Source organism: Moschus berezovskii, chromosome 9 (genome assembly GCF_049115385.1).
Source record: "Moschus berezovskii isolate FMDL1 chromosome 9, NW_MosBer_1.0, whole genome shotgun sequence".
NCBI classification, from domain to species: Eukaryota; Metazoa; Chordata; class Mammalia; order Artiodactyla; family Moschidae; genus Moschus; species Moschus berezovskii.
The window spans coordinates 107,043,834-107,066,582 of record NC_142468.1 but is presented as its reverse complement, the minus strand read 5'-3'; the positions used below and the strand labels follow the sequence as shown (position 1 = coordinate 107,066,582).

Sequence of the window (22,749 nt, the reverse complement as noted above, 5' to 3'; positions counted from 1 at the left end):
CACTGTGGACAGTGAGTGCAGCCATGAAATTAAAAGACACTTGCTCCTTGGAAGAAAAGCTACATGCTGCAGTCCATGGGGTCGCAGAGTCAGACACAACTTAGCGACTAAGCAACAACTGCCAAGCGGTTCAGTTATATGCTGAATACAAGAGAACAGAGGGTTGGGGTGCTTAATGAGCATCTTAAGTTTTGTGAGGAACTTCAAGAAAGGAGTTTAACTAGGATCACATAGAACTTTTGAAAAGTGTTAATAGTACAGTTGAGGTGGAAGAGATCAGGAAAAGAAAAGAGAATAGGATAAAATAAAATGGATCATTGATACCTTATGTCCTTCTCGGGCTTTATGGATGATCCGAATTCTTTTTCATGTACTGTAGAAAAACATATTTCATGTTTTCTTCACTTTTAAAGATTTAAAGGTTTTGGGAGAATAAGGCCCAACGATACAGACTACCTCCTTAACAAAAAGGGATGAGAATTGACTTGAACATCCGAATTGTAAGGAGCCACAGAGCTAAGGAACTAAGGAGCTGAAGCTTTGCATTATGGAGACTAGAAGAACATGGTAAACATTTCTGATACTTTAAGAGCCTGTATTGATTGTATGTCGCCGGTAAAAAGATAACTGCTTAATGTAAGCTGAATTTAACATTTCCTAGATTTTCAAACATACAGAGAAGTTAAAATAGAAACTCCTGTACAAACTGCACTTTAAAAAGTCTGCTTCTAACATATATGTGTGTGAATATACACATGCACATATCTTTTGACTATCAGTAAATGTGTAATGGTCCTCCATAATCCATTTCACTCCCACCTTGCCCAGTCCAAAGCAACTACTGATCTACTTTCTGTCCTCATAAATTTGCCTATTCTGGACATTTCATACAAGTGAAATCATACGTGCTCTCTAGTGATGGGCTTCTTTTGTTTTGCATAATGTTTTCAGGGTTCATCTATATTGTAGCAGATAGCTGAGAAAAGAAGAGAAGCTAATGACAAAGGAGAAAAGGAAAGATAAACCCATTTGAATGCAGTTTCAAAGAATATCAAGGAGTGATAAGAAAGCCTTCCTCAGCAATCAATGCAAAGAAATAGAGGAAAAGAACAGAAAGGGAAAGACTAGAGATCTCAAGAAAATTAGAGATACCAAGGGAACATTTCATGCAAAGATGGGCTCGATGAAGGACAGAAATGGTATGGACCTAACAGAAGCAGAAGATATTAAGAAGGGGTGGCAAGAACACACAGAAAGTTGAAAGTTAAGTTCCCCAGTTGTGTCCGACTCTTTGCGACCCCATGGACTGTAGTCTACCAGGATCCTCCGTACATGGGATTTTCTAGGCAAGAGTACTGGAGTGGGTTGCCATTTCCTTCTCCAGGGGATCCTCCCGACCCAGGAATCAAACCCAGGTTTCCCACATTGTAGGCAGACGCTTTACCGTCTGAGCCACCAGGGAAGTCACACACAGAACTATACAAAAAAAATCTTAATGACCCAGATAACCATGATGGTGTGATCACTCACCTAGAGTCAGACATCCTGGAATGTGCAGTCAAGTGGGCCTTAGGAAGCATCACTGCAAACAAAGCTAGTGGAGGTGATGGAATTCCAATTGAGCTATTATTTCAAATCCTAAAAGATGATTCTGTGAAAGTGCTACACCCAATATTCCAGCAAATCTGGAAAATTCAGCAGTGGCCACAGGACTGAAAAAGGTCAGTTTCATTCCAATCCCAAAGAAAGGCAAGGCCAAAGAATGTTCAAACTACTGCACAGTTGTAGTCCTCTCACACACTAGACTCCAAGCCAGACTTCAACGGTATATGAACCATAAAATTCCAGATGTTTAAGCTGGATTTAGAAAAGGCAGAGGAACCAGAGATCAAATTGTCAACATCCATTGCTGCTGCTGCTAAGTCGCTTCAGTCGTGTCCAACTCTGTGTGACCCCATAGACGGCAGCCCACAAGGCTCCCCCATCCCTGGGATTCTCCAGGTACAACATCTATTGGATCATCGAAAAAACAAGAGAGTTCCAGAAAAACATCTACTTTTGCTTTACTGACTATACCAAAGCCTTTGACTGTGTGGATCACAACAAACTGTGGAAAATTCTTCAAGAGATGAGAATACCAGACCACCTGATCTGCCTCCTGACAAATCTGTATGCAGGTCAAGAAACAAGAGTTAGAACTGGACATGGAACAACAGACTGGCTCCAAATCAGGAAAGGAATATGTCAAGGTTGTATATTGTCGCCCTGCTTATATAACTTATATGCAGAGTACATCATGCGAAATGCTGGGCTGGATGAAACACAAGCTGGAATCAAGATTGCCTGGAGAAATATCAATAACCTCAGATATGCAGATGACACCATTCTTTGGCAGAAAGCAAAGAAGAACTAAAGAGCCTCTGAATGAAAGTGAAAGAGGAGAGTGAAAAAGTTGGCTTAAAATTGAACGTTCAGAAAATGAAGATCGTGGCATCTGGTCCCACAACTTCATGGCAAATAGATGGGGAAACAATGGAAACAGAGACAGACTTTATTTCTGGGGGCTCCAAAATCACTGCAGCCATGAAATTAAAAGATGCTTGCTCCTTGGAAGAAAAGCTATGATAAACATAGATAGCATATTAAAAAGCAGAGACATTACTTTACCAACAAAGGTCTATCTAGTCAAAGCTATGGTTTTTCCAGCAGTCATATATGGATGTGAGAGTTGGACTATAAAGAAAGCTAAGCACCGAAGATTTGATGCTTTTGAACTGCAGTGTTGGAGAAGACTTGAGAGTCCCTTGGACTGCAAGGAGACCCAACCAGTCCATCCTAAAGGAAATCAGTCCTGAATATTCATTGGAAGGACTGATGATGAAGCTGAAACTCCAATACTTTGGCCACCTGATGAGAAGACCCAACTCATTGGAAAAGACCCTGATGGTGGGAAAGATTGAAGGCAGGAGAATGGGATGACAGAGGATGAGATGGTTGGATGGCATCTCCAACATGATAGACATGAGTTTGAGTAGGCTCCAGGAGTTGGTGATAGACAGGGAAGACTGGCGTGCTGCAGTCCATGGGGTCGCAAAGAGTCGGCTACAACTGAGCAACTGAACTGAATTGATCTGTATTTCATTTGTTTTCACTGCCAGATAATACTCCATTATACGAATATACCACATTTATCTATTCATCAGTGGATATCTGGGTTGTTTCTATAATTGGGGCTATCATGGATAGTGCTCCAATTAACATTCCTCTACAATTTTTTTGTGTGGACATCATTTTAAGTATATACCTAGAAGTGGAATTGCTGGATCATATGGTAACTCTGTATTTCTTCTTGAAGAACTGCCAAACTGTTTTACAAAGAGTCTGTAACATTTTATGTTCCCACCGAAAACATATTGAGGTTTCAATTTTTCCACATTCTTGTCAACGCTTGTTATGGTCCATCTTTTTTATTAGAACCATCCCAGCAGATGTGAAGTGGCACTTTGTTGTGGTTTTGATGTGCATCTCCCTGAAGATTAAAGTGCTTAAATGTGCTTATTTAGCACTTTCTCCTTTCCTCATCTCCATCTAGAAACCTCTTAGCTCTTTCCTCCCATAATTTTGAGGTTTTGCTTAGACTTATTTAGTACTTTTACATCATAAATATTATTGAATTGTTCCCTGAAGTATGTCCCTTTTGAAGAGTCCTTATTTAGCATAACATTCCCAGACAGTCTATCATTTTCTACTTTTTCTATACCTTTCATTTTGTGATCTGTGCTCTGGCTCATTTATTTGGTTAAAAACCTTTCTCAAATATTCTCTAGTTATGTGGGTAATACACTCTCTAAAGTTACATTTATGCCATAGCTCCACCTTGTAGAGGGGATGATATTTTCACAGGAAATGGGGATTTGGGATTACAGTTTTTTTCTGTTGGTAATCTGTGGATACTCATTCACTGTCTCCTAATTCCCACTGGTGTGAATTGGAATTCTGATGTGAGTCTCAGACTATTCTGAATATCATACTGTAATCTCAAAGTCTCCAAAATGAATCCCTGGAGTTCAAAACTTTACCTGGATAAGCCTAAGTGTGTTTTTTACAACACTGATCTTCCCTGGAATGTCAATCTGCACAATGAACTTTATCTTTAGCTCAGGAATTAAAAAAAAAAAATCTTTAATTACTACTTCTCTTCCATTTATTCCTTTTTCTGTAACTTGTATTAGCCACATTAGGTCTCCTCTTCCAAGTCTCTTTCCTATTCTATCTATCCTCAATCTATCCTCCAAGTTTCTTATTGTTTTTTCAATCTGTATTTTTAACTCTGGGTTTTGAATCTTCTAGGCCAATAAATGATCATACTCATTCAATCCTTTATTCAGTAATTCGGTACTGAGTGTTTACTACGTACAAGACTGTTCTAGACACGGGCACTGACAGCAGTCAATGTACACAAGAGAAAAACATCCTGCTTTTACGGTGTTTACATTCTAGTGGGATTTTTTTTTAAAGTGTATGTGCATGGGTTGCAAGTCAGGTGGTAACAAGTATTTAGCAGGGAGAGCATATTTTTTGCTCCCTGAGTCTTTTCTTGTACTTCATTTGAACTTCCTTAAGTGCTCCTACTGTTTATTATTTTCATATTCAAGTTACTGTCTTCTCTGGCATTTCTATTTAGTTGGTCTGTTGCACTGTTTACTCTAGGTGCTTTTTTCTCTTTCTGGTTTCCTGCCTTCCCCAGATGGGCTCTTTTTTTATGTTGCTTCAGAGGGGCTTAGGTTTCATTGTTGGAGCATCATAAATGGTAGCAGTCTCAAGAGATCAGAAAGGCAAAGCAGCCTCTACACCAGTAGACGGGCAGGGCAGCAGGCCAGCCACCAGCCCTGCTGAGGTCCAGGAGAAAGGCTGCTGACTCTCTGGTCTCCTTACCCCTCCCAGACTCAGAGACAGGGAGATAACGGTCCCCTAACTCTTCCCCATTCTTCCCATTAGGGGAGTCCCTGGATCTCTACCAAGCCAAGCTCTTTTTCTGGATCTGGCATTCGTATCCTCACTCTGAGGATCTTGCCCAGCCCTTGGGGAGCAAGTCCTGGGTCAGCTCTCCCTGAAAGAGCTCCCACAGAGCTGAGGCCTCACTTGCCTTTAAGTGTTCATCAGATCCAGAGGTCATTTGGCTCAAGAGTGGCAGACACAAGTTGAAATTAGTAACAGAGAGACAGGGAGATTTCATCTTCCCAAAACCCTAACTGAAAAGTAAGTCCTAGTTATACAGACTAATCCTAAAAACATTCAAATCTTGGCAAAGAAGTCAATGTTTTAAAAAGCCTCTGTGAGGTCCAAACATCTGTAGGTTGTATCATGTTCAACTAGTGCCCTAAATGTTAAGCTCTGTGAAATAAGGTAGATCATAATGTTAGTTGGATTTTAAAGGATATTGACTAGATGGATGAATATCAAATTATGTTTTATAAAAGCAGTCAGACAAAAGAAAGTACATACTATATGATTCCATTCATATAAAATTATAGGAAATACAAACTAATATACTGTAGTGACAAAAAGCAGTGAGTGAGTGCCTGGGGACTAGAGAATTAGGTTAAGTGGGTTATAAAAGGGTAGAAGAAAGCTTTTGGAGGTGATGGAAATGTTCATTATCCTAACCATGATAACTCTTATATGAGTGTTATGTTAAAGCTCAAACTGTATACCTTAAATATATGCAGTTTATTTTATTCCAATTATAACTCAATAAAACTTCAAAAAGAAGCACTGACTGGGAAAATATCTGTCATACTAAGGGCTGATGTCCCGAGATATAAAGAACGTCTAAAAATAAAAATGACCAATAGATAAGGGAAATGAACATAAAGTTAACTGAACTTTTTTGAGTTTGAAATTTTCCATAAGAAAAAATACATAGCATTTTGAAAACATAATAAAACACTGTCCCTCATCCTCATATAATACACAATCCAGTGGAAGAGATAAAAAATAATTAAAAAAATCAAAGCACATGCAAAGCATTTTTGAGAGATACTGAATGATGGAATAATCAAAGCTGGGGTAGAGGATTAGGAAAGTCACCTAGGAGGAAATGAGCATGAGCCTATTCTTGAGGTGATGTGAGTTTGTGCAATTTTTTAATGGCAGAAGGCAGTAGAAAAGGCTTTCCTGGTGGCTCAGTGGTAAAGAATCTGCCTGCCAATGCAGGAGATGCGGCTTCAACCCCTGGGTTGGGAAGACCCTCTGGAGAAGGAAATGGCAACCCTCTCCAGTATCCTTGCTGCAGTATCTATGGAAATCCCATAGACAGAGGAGCCTGGCAGGCCACAGGGTCACAAAAGAGTCAGACACGACTGAAGCAACTTAGCACGCACGCGCTCCCTTGTTGTTGTTTATAACTATGGGATTCTCCAGGCAAGAACACTGGAGGGGGTTGCTATTTCCTTCTCCAGGGGATCTTCCCGACCCAGAGATTGAACCTGCATTTCTTATGTCTTCTGCCGTGACAGGCAGGTTCAGAAAGAAGAAAAGAATTCAAATGAAGAAAAATATATGGACAAAGGGAATGTGGCGGTGGAAGGATGAAGACAGCTTTTGAAAAGGACTCTTACAGGTTTACCATTTCTCATAAACTACGGAAATCTCTAGTCACAAAAAGCTTATATGAAGCAGAGTAAAGAACACATAGGAAAGGAAATGAGATACAATTCAGTGTATGAGTATTCGAAATGGATCAGTATCAATTATGCTATTTATGAACCATATCAATCTTGCCCATGTCTATGCTCTACCTATGTTCGTGTTTTAATTTAAACAGACTTGTGTTTTTAGCTTTATTCTAAGTAATAAGATCCATGAAGTGGAATATTACAATTGTTTCTAATATACTAAAATAAAGGAAAAAAAATAATAAAAATTTTTAAAAAATAAAATAAATGCATCTTTCATACCTTTCAGTTCAGTCCAGTTCAGTTCAGTCACTCAGTCGTGTCCGACTCTCCGCGATCCCATGAATCGCAGCACGCCAGGCCTCCCTGTCCATCACCAACTCCCACAGTTCACTCAAACTCATGTCCACAGAGTCGGTGATGCGATCCAGCCATCTCATTCTCGGTCGTCCCCTTCTCCTCCCGCCCCCAACCTTTCCCAGCATCAGAGTCTTTTCCAGTGAGTCAACTCGTCGCATGAGGTGGCCAAAGTATTGGAGTTTCAGCTTTAGCATAAGTCCTTCCAATGAACACCCAGGATTGATCTCCTTTAGAATGGACTGTTTGGATCTCCTCGCGGTACAAGGGACTCTCAAGAGTCTTCTCCAGCACCACAGTTCAAAAGCATCAATTCTTCAGCGATCAGCTTTCTTCACAGTCCAACTCTCACATCCATACATGACCACGGGAAAAACCATAGCCTTGACTAGACGGACCTTTGTTGGCAAAGTAATGTCTCTGCTTTTTAATATATCTTTAGCAGCAGGTCTATTCTTAAAGTTATATAAAAGTGTAATTATTTCACTTACTCCATATGCCCATTTTTCCCCTTTAGTCTTTAAGGCTCCTATTCCCATGTCACTGATAAAGCAGATTTCCCTCAAAAGTTAAGGAGTAGAGGACTATTAAAAGATCATCAGTTCAGTTCAGTCGCTCAGTCGTGTCCGACTCTTAGCGACCCCATGAACCACAGCACGCCAGGCCTCCCTGTCCATCACCAACTCCCGGAGTTCACTCAAACTCATGTCCATTGAGTCGGTGATGCCATCCAGCCACCTCATTCTCTGTCTTCCCCGTCTCCTCCTACTCCCAATCGCTCCCACCATCAGAGTCTTTTCCAGTGAGTCAACTCGTCGCATGAGGTGGACAAAGTATTGGAGTTTCAGCTTTAGCATCAGTCCTTTCAATGAACACCCAGGATTGATCTCCTCTAGAATGGACTGGTTGGATCTCCTTGCAGTCCAAGGGACTCTCAAGAGTCTTCTCCAGCACCACAGTTCAAAAGCATCAATTCTTCGGCGATCAGCTTTCTTCACAGTCCAACTCTCACATCCATACATGACCACGGGAAAAACCATAGCCTTGACTAGACGGACCTTGGTTGGCAAAGTAATGTCCCTGCTCTTTAATATGCTATCTAGGCTGGTCATAACTTCCCTTCCAAGAAGCAGGCATCTTTTAATTTCATGGCTGCAATCAGCATCCGCAGTGATTTTGGAACCCAAAAAAATAAAGTCTGACACTGTTTCCACTGTTTACCCATCTATTTCCCATGAAGTGATGGGACCAGATGCCATGATCTTCGTTTTGTGAATGTTGAGCTTTAAGCCAACCTTTTCACTCTCCTCTTTCACTTTCATCAAGAGGCCTTTGAGTTCCTCTTCACTTTCTGCCATAAAGGTGGTTTCATCTGCATATCTGAGGTTATTGATATTTCTCCCGGCAATCTTGATTCCAGCTTGTGCTTCTTCCAGCCCAGAGTTCCTCATGATGTACTCTGCATATAAGTTAAATAAGCAGGGTGACAATATACAACCTTGACGTACTCCCTTTCCTATTTGGAACCAGTCTGTTGTTCCATGTCCAGTTCTAACTGTTGCTTCCTGACCTGCATACAGGTTTCTTAAGAGGCAGGTCAGGTGGTCTGGTATTCCCATCTCTTTCAGAATGTTCCACAGTTTATTGTTATCCATGCAGTCAAAGGCCTTGGCATAGTCAATGAAGCAGAAATAGATGTTTTTCTGGAACTCTCTTGCTTTCTCCATAATCCAGCGGATGTTGGCAATTTGATCTCTGGTGCCTCTACCTTTTCTAAAACCTGCTTGAACATCTGGAAGTTCACGATTTACATATTGCTGAAGCCTAGCTTGGAGAATTTTGAGCATGACTTTACTAGCGTGCGAGATGAGTGCAATTGTGCGGTAGTTTGATTGAGCCAAATTCCTAGCCTGCCCATATCTCCCAATTTTTAGCATCATTTGAAAGAATATCCTAAACTCAAAATGGATTAAAGATCAAAATGTAAGACCAGAAACTATAAAACTCCTAGAGGAGAACACAGGCAAAATACTCTCCGACATAAATCACAGCAGGATCCTCCATGACCCACCTCCCAGAATACTGGAAATAAAAGCAAAAATAAACAAATGGGACCTAATTAAAATTGAAAGCTTCTGCACAGCAAAGGAAACTATAAGCAAGGTGAAAAGACAGCCTTCAGAATGGGAGAAAATAATAGCAAATGAAGCAACTGACAAAGAATTAATCTCAAAAATATATAAGCAACTCCTGCAGCTCAATTCCAGAAAAATAAATGACCCAATCAAAAAATGGGCCAAAGAACTAAACAGACATTTCTCCAAAGAAGACATACAGATGGCTAACAAACACATGAAAAGATGCTCAACATCCCTCATAATCAGAGAAATGCAAATCAAAACCACAATGAGATACCATTTCACGCCAGTCAGAATGGCTGCTATCCAAAAGTCTACATGCAATAAATGCTGGAGAGGGTGTGGAGAGAAGGGAACCCTCTTACACCGTTGGTGGGAATGCAAACTAGTACAGCCACTATGGAGAACAGTGTGGAGATTCCTTCAAAAACTGGAAATAGAACTGCCATATGACCCAGCAATCGCACTCCTGGGTATACACACCGAGGAAACCAGAATTGAAAGAGACACATGTACTCCAATGTTCATCGCAGCACTGTTTATAATAGCCAGGTCATGGAAGCAACCTAGATGTCCATCTGCAGACGAATGGATAAGAAAGCTTTGGTACATATACACAATGGAGTATTACTCAGCCATTAAAAAGAATACATTTGAATCAGTGCTAATGAGGTGGATGAAACTGGAGCCTATTATACAGAGTGAAGTAAGCCAGAAAAAAAAAAAACACCAATACTGTATACTAACGCATATATATGGAATTTAGACAGATGATAATGATAACCCTGTATACAAGACAGCAAATGAGACACAGATGTATAGAACAGTCATCTGGACTCTGTGGGAGAGGGCGAGGGTGGGATGATTTGGGAAAATGGCACTGAAACATGTATATTATCATATGTGAAACGAATCGCCAGTCCAGGTTCGATGCATGATACAGGATGCTCGGGGCTGGTGCACTGGGATGAACCAGAGGGATGGGATGGGGAGGGATGTGGGAGGGAGGTTCAAGATGGGGAACACATGTACACCCAGGGCAGATTCATGTCAATGTATGGCAAAACCAATACAATAATATAAAGTGAAAAAAAAAAAGAATATCCTACATTTGGAAATACTCTATGCCAAATAAAAAAGCAATCCAACACACAAAAAGTTAGAAGCTACAAGTAACTTTCAATTAATTTTGAGAAATTCACAAAGACAAAAAGAAACAGATTCTAAGATGAATTAGTAACTACTGAAAAACTAGACCAGGCAGCTTTAGAAAACATGTTTTAACATGTGCTTAAAGCAGAGAGACTGTGGTGTGATGAAAAGAAAAATGGCTTTAAAGTCACAGAGACCTTACTTTGAATTTCACATCTACCACTTAAATGAACTATTTAGTTTCTTGGCACTTCACTTTCCTCATCTTTAAAATGGTGATAACTGTTTCCTGCCCTGGTGACTGCGAGGATTAAATAAGCCAATATTCATAAAGCACCTGGCATATATTAGGTGCTGTACAAAATTAAATCAATTCTACTCTGGTGTATTTCCTGTGGGGCAAAAGTAGCAGAGCACACAGAGGGCTGGTACATTAAGCATGGAAAATCTGGGGAGCAAGATTCTTAAAAAAAACAAAAAAAATAAGTGATAAATTGTGAATCACTATACTGTATGCCTATAACATATAATATTGTACATCAACTATACTTCAACCAAAAAACCCTCAATATACAAAAAAATGGTGATAACAGTAGTGAAATAGGGAATCAAAGTGTTGGTCACTTTCAGTGTCTGAGTATAACATGAATGTGACCAAGAAGGGTTAATGATTTAAACAAAGTTAAGATGTACAGAGCTAAAAGTAGTCAGTCTCAAATTTGTATTCCTGTATTAAGGTCTTAAGAGTATGTAAAAAAACGTGGTGAAAAGAACGATATTTCAGGGAGGTGTCAGTCTTTCTGACAATGAATACTGGTGGGTGGCAGGGAGGCAGAAAAACATGCCTCATGAAGCTGAGTTTAAAAATAAACTTTTGACACTGAGATTTTAAAACATTCAGGTCTGAATGTGTTAGTTGGGTTGATATAAAATCCTATGTGAATAGTTAAAAAGCTTTTAAATATTTACTACAAAAAAGATTTTTATCAATACAAGGAAGCTCTTTAGTTGTCTATTTTAATGCTAGTCAGTAAAAAGACAGTGGTATCACCTACCTTAGAACATAAGCAGAACTAATGTTTCAGTTTAGTTCAGTCGCTCAGTCATGTCCAACTCTTTGCAACCCCATGAATCACAGCACACCAGGCCTTCCTGTCCATCACCAACTCCCAGAGTTCACTCAAACCCACCTCCATCGAGTCGGTGATGCCATCCAGCCAGCTCATTCTCTGTCATTCCCTTCTCCTCCTGCCCCCAACCCCTCCCAGCGCCAGAGACTTTTCCAGTGAGTCAACTCTTCGCATGAGGTGGCCAAAGTATTGGAGCTTCAGCTTTAGCATCAGTCCTTCCAATGAACACCCAGGACTGATCTTAACTAATGCTTAGGTTACAATCTAACATTTTGAGGGTTCTTAATAAAATTTACTGCGGATGCTGATTGCAGCCATGAAATTAAAAGACGCTTGAGAGTCCCTTATACTGCAAGGAGATCCAACCAGTCCATTCTAAAGGAGATCAATCCTGGATGTTCATTGGAGGGACTGATGCTAAAGCTGAAACTGCAATACTTTGGCCACCTCATGCGACGAGTTGACTCACTGGAAAAGACTCTGATGCTGGGAAAGGTTGGGGGCGGGAGGAGAAGGGGACGACGGAGAATGAGATGGCTGGATGGCATCACCGACTCTGTGGACATGAGTTTGAGTGTACTCCGGGAGTTGGTGATGGACAGGGAGGCCTGGCGTGCTGTGATTCATGGGGTCGCGGAGAGTCGGACACGACTGAGTGACTGAACTGAACTGAACTGAACTCCTTGGAAGGAAAGTTATGACCAACCTAGATAGTATATTAAAAAGCAGAGACATTATTTTGCCAACCAAGGTCCATCTAGTCAAGGCTATGGTTTTTCCCGTGGTCATGTATGGATGTGAGAGTTGGACTGTGAAGAAAGCTGATCGCCGAAGAATTGATGCTTTTGAACGGTGGTGCTAGAGAAGACTCTTGAGAGTCCCTTGGACTGCAAGGAGATCCGACCAGTCCATTCTAAAGGAGATCAATCCTGGGTGTTCATTGGAGGGACTGACGCTAAAGCTGAAACTGCAATACTTTGTCCACCTCATGCGACGAGTTGACTCACTGGAAAAGACTCTGATGCTGGGAAAGGTTGGGGGCGGGAGGAGAAGGGGATGACAGAGAATGAGATGACTGGATGGCACCGCCAACTCTATGGACATGAGTTTGAGTGAACTGCGGGAGTTGGTGATGGACAGGGAGGCCTGGCGTGCTGTGATTCATGGGGTCGCAGAGAGTCGGACACGACTGAGCGACTGAACTGAACTGAATAAAATTTAAACTCCACTTAACTCATGCAATTTGGGTTACTAAGAGTTAATGTTTGAAGATGTTCTTCAATACCAATATAAGATTTTCTTCCTTGGAGAAGGGAATGGCAGCAACCCACTCCAATATTCTTGCCTGGAGAATCTCATGGACAGAGGAGCCTGGAGCTACAGTCCACAGGGTTGCACAGAATCAGACACAACTGAAGCAACTTAGCATCTACACACATCCTTAATACTTATCTCTTCCGGGACCAATCCATCTTACAGTTCCCTTCATTTCTCTTTTCCTTTCTGCCTCTTCCCCTCTTTCCTTTTGTTTCTTCCTCTCTTTCTTAAAAAAAAAAAAAAAAAAAAAGATTTCCTTTTTTCCTGTTATGGGTTCATTTCTGAAAATCTCCTTAGAAATCTTCCAATCTGATATCTGTATCAACTGAACACAACTTTAGATGCTGAAATCTTCCCAGTCCATAGACACTGTAAGATCTGATGAGGGAATTCCCTGGCGGTCTAGTGGTTAAATTTGCACTTTCACTGTGGAGGCCCAGGTTTAATCCCTGGTTTAATCTGGGAACCAAGAACCCACAAGCCTCATGATGTTGCAGGAAAAAAAAAAAAAAAAAGCAATTTGATGAGCGAGGGAGATCTGAAACAAATATTTCATGAAAATACTTTAACTTGCAAAGCAATTATCCTTCAATAAATGAATAAATGCAACATTTATGCCTGATTCAGTAAGTGTAATAAACAGTAAAATTGTTTGTTTTACTGTTCCTATAAAAAAATTTACAGATTTCATAATGTTTACATCAAACCCTGTGACCTATACACATTTCAGATATTAAACAACTTTCTCTCGTTTTTCAAAAGCTAGGATTTGGCACCATGGTGAGATGGGAAACACATAAAATTTATCAATTTTGAACACAGGCTCTGTTACTACTCAGCAGGTAACTTTAGGCAAGTTACTCATGGTCAACAAGCTCAGCTTCGTTACCTTTAAAAAGGCAGTAGCACCCACTATCCCAAAGAGTGGGGATGGGATAAAACTGGTTAACACTTCACTAAGTAGCCTCATCCCCTTACTACACATCCAACGTGCAAACTACTTTACATGTCTATTTCCCACCTGCTTGCTCTACAGCTTCCTCATTCCTTCTGTTTCTCTTGCTTGTAATCTCATCAAGACCTCCCTTCAAGAATCAGTGTGCCAACTGCTATATTTAAAATGGATAACCAACAGAGACCTCCTATATAGCACAGGGAATTCTGCTAAATAGTTATGTGGGAAGTTTCAGGGAAAACGGATACATATAATATGTATAACTGAATCCCTTTGCTGCTCACCTGAAATGATCATATTGTTAATTAGCTATACTCCAATACAAAATAAAAAGTTTAGAAAAAAAAAGATTGTTAAAATAGGATCAGTATGTCCTATCTTCTGAGATACCTGTCCAGGATCCACTCCAGGCAATATTATAGTCTTCTTCAGAATTTGCTATCCAAACTGGTTTATTTTTGCTCTTATTAAACCACTAATCACAATATAGTAAGTAATCAGTAGCTCTTATTTTTGAGTGCTGTGTCACACATGTGTTGAGTGCTTTATGTTCATTTTCCCATTAACTCACAACCACCCTGTGAAGTAAATAGTACTGTTATTCCCTTTATCAATGAGTAAAGTAAGACCATGAAAAGTTAAATCGTGCCCAAAGTCATTCAAGCAATAATTAATAGAAATTATCACTACTCCTAATTAGTAATAATTAGTCAGACATAACTGGGTCCAGACCGTTCTGCTACCTTTGGTGGAGAACTTACACTTTCTTCACCTTTGTAGCCTTAGGAAAAAAGCACAACATCTGGCATGAACATGTGCTTAAGTGAATTTTAAAAAAAAAAGGCAAAAAACAAGTCTGTACACTGAATTGTCTACTGTGTGCAATTCACCTGGACACAGAGGTACAATATTATTCAAGATCTTTACCCTCAAGGAACCTATGGGCTGGGTATTTGGGAGAGACAAGTGAACAGGTGATTACAATCCAGAGTGTGATACATGTTATTTCTGTGGACAAGTCTCAGAGAAAACATAAAGAGGGCACCTAAGCTGGACCAGAGAGAAGGAATCAAGAAAGATGTTAGGTAAGTCTGAGTTTCTGCCTTTTCCTTTGAAACCAAATTAAGTAGGGTTTTACTAGACTGGCATTCTAGTAGTTGGCATGGCAGAGATGAATGTACTACTGTTTTTTAATTAAAGTACAGTTGACTTATGAATTGTACGTTCAGTTCATAACATTGTACAGGAGGTGGTGATCAAAACCATCCCCAAGAAATGCAAAAAGACAAAATAGTTCTCTGAGGAGGCCTTACAGATAGCTGAGAAAAGAAGAGAAGCAAAAGGCAAAGGAGAAAAGGAAAGATATATCCATCTGAATGCAGAGTTCCAAAGAATAGCAAGGAGAGATAAGAAAGCCTTCCAAAGTGATCTATGCAAAGAAATAGAGGAAAACAACAGAATGGGAAAGACTAGAGATCTCTTCAAGAAAATTAGAGATACCAAGGGAACATTTCATGCAAAGATGAGCTCAATAAAGGGCAGAAACAGTATGGACCTAACAAAAGCAGAAGATATTAAGAAGAGGTGACAAAAATACGCAGAAGTACTATACAAAAAAGATCTTCATGACCCAGATAACCACGATGGTGTGATCATTCACCCAGAGCCACACATTTGGGAGTGTGAAGTCAAGTGGGCCTTAGGAAGCATTACTACGAACAAAGCTAGTGGAGGTGATGGAATTCCAGCTGAGCTATTTCAAATCCTGAAAGATGATGCTATGAAAGTGCTGCACCCAATATGCCAGTAAATTTGGAAAACTCCTCAATGGCAACAGGACTGGAAAAGGTCAGTTTTCATTCCAATCCCAAAGAAAGGCAAGGCCAAAGAATGTTCAAACTACTGCACAATTGTACTCATCTCACACACTAGGAAAATAATGCTCAAAATTTTCCAAGCCAGGCTTCAACGGTACATGAACTGTGAACTTCCAGACGTTCAAGCTGGATTTAGAAAAGGCAAAGGAACCAGAGATCAAATTGCCAACATTTGTTGGTTCACAGAAAAAGCAAGAGAGTTCCAGAAAAACATCTACTTTTGCTTTATTGACTACGCCAAAGCCTTTGACTTTGTGGATCACAACAAACTGTGGAAAATTCTTCAAGAGATGAGAATACCAGACCACCTGATCTGCCTCCTGACAAATCTGTATGCAGGTCAAGAGGCAACAGTTAGAACTGGACATGGAACAACAGACTGGTTCCAAATTAGGAAAGGAATATGTCAAGGCTGTATATTGTCACCATGCTTATTTAACTTATATGCAGAGCACATTATGCGAAATGCTGGGCTGGATGAAGCACAAGCTGGAACTGCCAGGAGAAACATCAATAACCTCAGATAGGCAGATGACACAACCCTAATGGCATAAAGTGAAGAAGAACTGAAGAGCCTCTTGATCAAAGTGAGAGAGGAGAGTGAAAAAGCTGGCTTAAAATTCCACATTCAAAAAACGAAGATCATGTTATCTGGTCTGATCGCTTCATGGCAAACAGATGGGGAAACAATGGAAACAGTGACAGACTTTATTTTCTTGGGCTCCTAAATCACTGCAGATGGTGACTGCAGCCATGAAATTAAAAGACGCTTGCTCCTTGCAAGAAAAGCTATGACCAACCTAGACAGAATATTAGAAAGCAGAGATATTACTTTGGCAACAAAGGTCCGTCTAGTCAAAGCCATGGTTTTTCCAGTAATCATGTATGGATGTGAGAGCTAGACTATAAAGAAAGCTAAGCGCCGAAGAATTGATGCTTTTGAACTGTGGTGTTGGAGAAGACTCTTTAGAGTCCCTTGGACTGCAAGGCGATCAAACCAGTCAATCCTGAAGGAAATCAGTCCTGAATATTCATTGAAAGGACTGATGCTGAAGCTGAAGCCCCAGTACTTTGACCACCTGATGTGAAGAACCGACTCACTGGAAAAGGCCCTGATGCTGGGAAAGATTGAGGGCAGGAGGAGAAGAGGGGAACAGAGGATGAGATGATTGGATGGCATCACTGACTCAATGCACATGAGCTTGGGTAAACTCTGGGAGATAGTGAAGGACAGGGAAGCCTGGTATTTTGCAGTCCATGGGGTCACAAAGAGTCAGACACGACTGAGCTACTGAACTGAACAGACTTACAATATTACATTAATTTCAGGTATACTCTACAACAGTTATTTGATAATTTTATACATTACAAAAAGAATCACCACAATGTATTTTTTTTAAATTAGTTTAGCATTCCCTGGTGGTCCAATGGTTAAGAACTTGCCTTGCAATGCAGGGGACACCAATTCAATCTCTGGTCGTGAGGATCCCCCATGTTGCAAAACAGCTAGTACCATGTGCCACAACTACTGAGCTTGCACAGCTGCAACCTGTGATTCACAACAAGAGAAGCCATTGCAATGAGAAGCCTGCGCACTGCAACAAAGAGTAGCCTTCACTCATCACAACTAGAGAAAGCCCAAGTGCAGCAACAAAGACCCACCACAGTTCAAAATAAAATAAACATTTTTTAAAAATTAGGTTTTGTTTACAAGTTCTATTCTATCTCAAATTATCTGTCTAGCTCAAACACAACTCATGTTCTAAAACACATTTTAAAGGATGATCTGCTTTCCAAATATGTTCAGTTTATATGATGGGACATCGTATCTTTCTCTCCGCACAGACAAATAAGGAAAAATACTCCATAAAAAAAGTGACTAGTTACCTAACTGGCTAGTATAAGAAGCTCTTGCAATAAAATCACAATCAATTTATGATTTTCACTCAGAAGAACAAGGGGCTATAACTTTATCATACGTCAAGCAACTGCTCAGCAACCACTATCTTCCTCAACAATGTTTTTCGCCTAAGCAAAAACAAAACTTTGAGGTTTTCCCCATATATGTTTCCTTCCTTTTCCCCTCTAATTTAATCCTAAAATAAAGAAAAATACAATTTAGAAAATGTATTTCCATCAGTTGTTCACTTACCAAACAACAGTTCATTCAAGTGGATACCTTCTGGACTGTTATGGAAAATGCCAAAATAAAAAGCCTTATTAAATTCAATTTAGATTATATCTGTCACTTCTTCCTTGTCCAAAGCAATTACTACAGAAGAAAATAAATTAAGCCTAGCAATATTATTTATTACAAACGTTGGTTGCTATAAAAATGTTTCACCAGTTTTCTAGGTGGTTACTAACAGATAAAATGATTTCTACACTATTCTAATCTGAATAAAGTGGATTTCCTCAAACATTATGGAACCAGTAAAGATGAAATAATACAGTAAAATAAGCAAATATACTAAAATAGAAAAAATAAATATAATAAAATTGAGCAGGAGTGAAGAATGTACCACTATGCATTTTGTGGGATTATGAGATGACAGCAAAAACAAAAGCTTAAAAAGGATTAAAATCTAAGGGCAGCAAGCACAAACAACAAAGGAAGCACAGCTTCAAATACACACAGTCCCAGAAGAGAGCCTGAATTCTCTGACCGAGAGTTTCAGAGAATCAGGTTTAAGTACAATGTAGGTTGACTTTACTTTCTTTTTTTAAAAAATTGAAGCATAGTTGATTTATAATGTTGTGTTATATTTTTAGCTACACAACACGATTCAGTTTATATATTTTTATATGTATTCTTTTCCCTTACAGGCTATTACAAAATATTGAGTAAGTTCTCTTTGTTACACAGTAACTCCCTGTTGAGGTTAAATAACCTTAATTTTATCACCTTATTTGTTTAGCAAAATGAAAAATACCCTGGTGGAAAAAAAATAACCTGGAGGAAACAGAGTTTCCATAAAACCTTCTTTCTTATCTTCCCCTAGTAAATTCTCTCACTAAAATGAAAAGATAAGCTTTATTTTGTTTTGATAAGCCTTATCTTTAAGTTAGAGATTCTTAAAAATTCATGAATGCTTGGTAGGACAGGAGAGAGTCAATAGCAGTTATAGCAACGAATTATGATGTGTTACTTGCTAGAGGAAAATTAGAATCACAGAATCAATAGGAATTTTAAGAGACTTTTATTCCCTTTGCCTTTATTCACAGACTAGAGAAATTTTTGAAAATTTATGAAAGTTACAGACTTAAAATATAAAGGGCTTCAAACTATGGCTGTATTTAATACCATAATATTAACTCAGATTTTAATGGCATGTTAAAAATGCAAAGCCACAATTGCCCCAGCAAGTGTAATTGTTACCATTTAGAGAAAATAATAGGAATAATCACATTCATCAAATTTATTAAACCTGAAGCTATGCTAGTCACCACAACTGACCTACTGTACTTTTGTTCTTTAATTAAAGAATGCTTAGACGATTTACTATTGAATTACTCTTTAACTGGTAAAAACTGAGGCAAAATACTGAAGAACTTGAGAAGTACAAGTGCAAAGTCCACTGTACAAAACTGCTGAACCATGCTCCCTGTTGATGTACTTTTCCAGATATAATTTAAACTGAGCAAAAGATGAATTCTAAATTCCACATAAATTGCCTCTAACTGTGCCTTTCTTTTTGCTTGAAAACGCTTTTCATACACAGGTACCGGTTCAGTTCCACCTGTAGGTAATGAACACAGAACTCATTGTGGGGAAAAACAAACCAGAATGTGAAAAAAGTTATCAGATATACAAAGGAGTGAAACAGCTGACTGAAAAGCACTTGAACCGCAATACTTTTTCTCCATTTTTAACGAGGCATTTTGAATATTTTAGTTACTGTTTCTTTCACGAGACCTCCAGTTTTCCAAAGCTCCCAAGTTGAGTACTCACCTGGATCATCTGAATGCTGAATCGGGGCTTTTATTTCTGCTAAACTGGGTTCCCCTTCCTGGGAGACGGAAGCTGCTGCCCCCGCCTCTGTATCCTCTACTTTAGTCACCGTGAAGTGTGGCATTGTTATAGTTAGGAACGTGCGCTCTCCCTGTATTTGTTTCCTTCCAGTCTATTTTCGCTGCCTATCACTTCCTTGCTGTGCCCCTTTCTGACTCTGATCACTGCCCACGGGAGACCCAGGCAGGGAATCGGGAAGTACTTTCAGTTCACGTGACCTGCAGCCCTAAGGGAGGGGAACCTGGAAAACACGCCTTCCAAAGTGGTGTTTACCATTCACTTAAAAGGATTAAGCATTCCACCTCTTGCTTATTTGTTATTAAACTGTGAGAATCACAAGAATGGTTTAGGCTGCTTTCCCAGAGAAGCCAAGGGCTGGAGAGCGGGAAGAATGCTTGAAACTCTGTCTACTGTGTATGCACCCTCTTGTTTCTTTATTTGCACGTCAGAATCTCAACCTCTGCCCTCACATCTCACAGGACAAAGACTAGGGAACAATTCATTAAAGACTGGTACTACATCAATTTAGAAAATCAACTATTTGTAAGTTTCTATTGTTGCTTTGTTTCAAAGCATACTGAAAACAGTCATACAAGTCAATGTTTTTTCTTATCTTTCAGATGAGAACATTCATTCAACAAATATTTAACGAGTTCCTATTTATTTTATATAAGGCATAGTTCGAGATGTTGTAGGGTATACAAGGACACCAAAGAAGAGACATTAACTTCCCTGAAAGTCCAAATTTGTTTAAAAAAGCTAAATATTTTTAACGAGAAGAGTTAATTTTTCATTTTGTACAGAGAGTTTAAACATTGTGTTTTAAAGAAAAAGCAATCCAAGAAAATCTCTGATGGAGAGGTGTATAGTTCCTTCAGCACACACTTAACATACTTAACTCTTGATATATTTTATCAGATAATTTTGTTCTCAGTTGATGACTTTAACAAAGTATGAGGCCCTATCTGGGGCACTCTGTCACAGGAATTCAGTAACTTGAGTGAAAGTGAAGTCGCTCAGTCGTGTCTGACTCTTTGTGACCCCATGGACTGTAGCCCACCAGTCTCCTCCATCCATGGGATTCTCCAGGCAAGAATACTGGAATGGGTTGCCATTTCCTTCTCCAGGGGATCTTCCCGACCCAGGGATTGAACCCAGGTCTCCTGCATTGAAGACAGACACTTTAACCTCTGAGCCTTGAGCTCTGTGCTAATTTCCATGTTAATGATGTAATAGGTGGATTTCGTTGTTAGTAACACCTGACAAGCAAGACTGCACTAAATTTGAGAGAATAATGATGGTTTATAATCCTCATTATTTATTTATTTATTCCAATATACACCACTTCCAAAAGAGAACAAAGCCGATAGCTGTTAAAGACCTACCTGTACACTGCACTAGAAACTTTTCATTAGGATCTCATTTAATCATCACAAAAACAGAAACATTACGCTAAGAACTTGCCCAAAGTCACACAGCTTGTAAATGGTGAAGCCCAAATTAAAAATCTCCAATACCCTTGATGGTAGTCAGCGTAGAGGTTTCACAGAAAAGAAACTCATATACACTTACATTTATTTCATGGGTTCCTGTATAACATTGGTTTGTAATCGTAGGCTACAAATTGGAATCAGCTGGGGAGATGTTAAAACTACTGATGCCTGAGTCCCATCCCAGATATTCTGATATAACTGCTCTGGAGTAGAACCTGGGCAACAGGACTTTGCAAAGTTACCCCCAAATGGTTCTAACAGGCAGCCAAGCCTGAGAATTACTATAAGAAAAAAAAAGAAGCCTTTGTAGCTACTGAAATGTTTTTCCTCTGAGAGAAATGAAGTAAGGCAGGTGTGGTAGTGCCCTTGGTGATTTTTCCATATTAACCACTTGGGAAGCTACTAAACTAATTTACTCAAAGGAACTTAAAACAACTGCCAGATTGTCAAAGATTTCCATATTATATTCTAGGTTTCAAATTTATTAATACTTTAGTGTCATTAGGTATTTCCAATGGGATCTTACCTTTTCATATTTATTTTATGAAAAGAGCTGAATTGTACCTAATTTTTTATAGTCAATGGACAGAAACAATTACTTGTGTTTATAAATCTGTGTGTAGCTTGTACATATAACCCTATGTACAAATGTTATCCTGTCACGTCTCCCTGTAAAAAATCCCCCAAACTAAACAAGTAGGAAGGTAACAAATATCTGTCAATCTACAATAGGTGTAATTTATTTACCAATTTAATGCTCTGATAACATAATGGTTAGCAAGTTTAAAATAGTTCTCTCCTAGATTGGACTGTAGGTAGTGTGGGATCATAAAAATTCAAGGCAAAGTTAAAGTAATACAGAAAAGGGGAGGGTGGAGAGTGGCAAAGAAGAGATGTATAAGTTCTGTAGGAACAGTGATTAGATAGAGAAGGTGGGATATAAGAAATAGCTAAAGACCAACAAACTAAAACAATGAGGTACACCATTCCATAGCCAGAATGACAGATAAAACTGGGAAGATGGATAATACCAAATTTGGTGGGGCTGTGGAACGGAAGGAACTTTCATACATTGTTAATGAAGCGCAAACTGGTTCACCACTCTGGAAAAGGGTCTGGTACTTATCCCTATAATCCAACAACTGCACTCCTTAGTATTTACCACCCTGAATTTACCCTGTGAATGAAAATATATTCCCACAGAAGGACTTGTATAAGAATGTTCATAGCAGTTATTAACAATAGCCTGGAAACTGGAAACCCAGCCCCAAACAGGAAGCCCACAGAGGAATGAGTAAATAAACTGATTCATTCATACAAGGGATTACTGCTGCTGCTGCTGCTAAGTCACTTCAGTCGTGTCCGACTCTGTGTGACCCCATAGACGGAAGCAGCTATAAAAAGGAATGAACCAGTGATACCTACAACAATATGGATGAATCTCAAACACATTATGCTAAGTTCAGTTCAGTTCAGTTCAGTCGCTCAGTCGTGTCCGACTCTCCGCGACCCCATGAATCACAGCACGCCAGGCCTCCCTGTCCATCACCAGAAGCCTTAAACAAAAGAATACATGATATATGAAACAACTGGCAGGACAGTGCTGGCAAAAGTAATGTGGTGGGAAAAAAACAGGACAGC

At 39.5% G+C, this 22,749-nt stretch overlaps 1 protein-coding gene across 5 annotated transcripts in view; it reads right to left on the bottom strand.

Moving 5' to 3' along the window:
- The window catches only part of SLC12A6 (solute carrier family 12 member 6), a 101,659-nt gene that overhangs the window by 58,834 nt on the left and 20,076 nt on the right, over positions 1-22,749 (bottom strand). Inside the window, exon 1 of one of the 5 annotated variants that reach the window (XM_055435400.2) lies at positions 19,556-20,415. The exons of 3 other annotated variants lie outside the window; for them this stretch is intronic. In XM_055435400.2, the coding sequence (XP_055291375.1) occupies positions 19,556-19,679 (124 nt within the window). In that variant the 5' untranslated portion in view covers positions 19,680-20,415. Of the gene's footprint in view, positions 1-19,555; positions 20,416-22,749 lie in introns of those variants that run through there. One more of the 5 variants, XM_055435399.2, reaches the window with a different exon arrangement.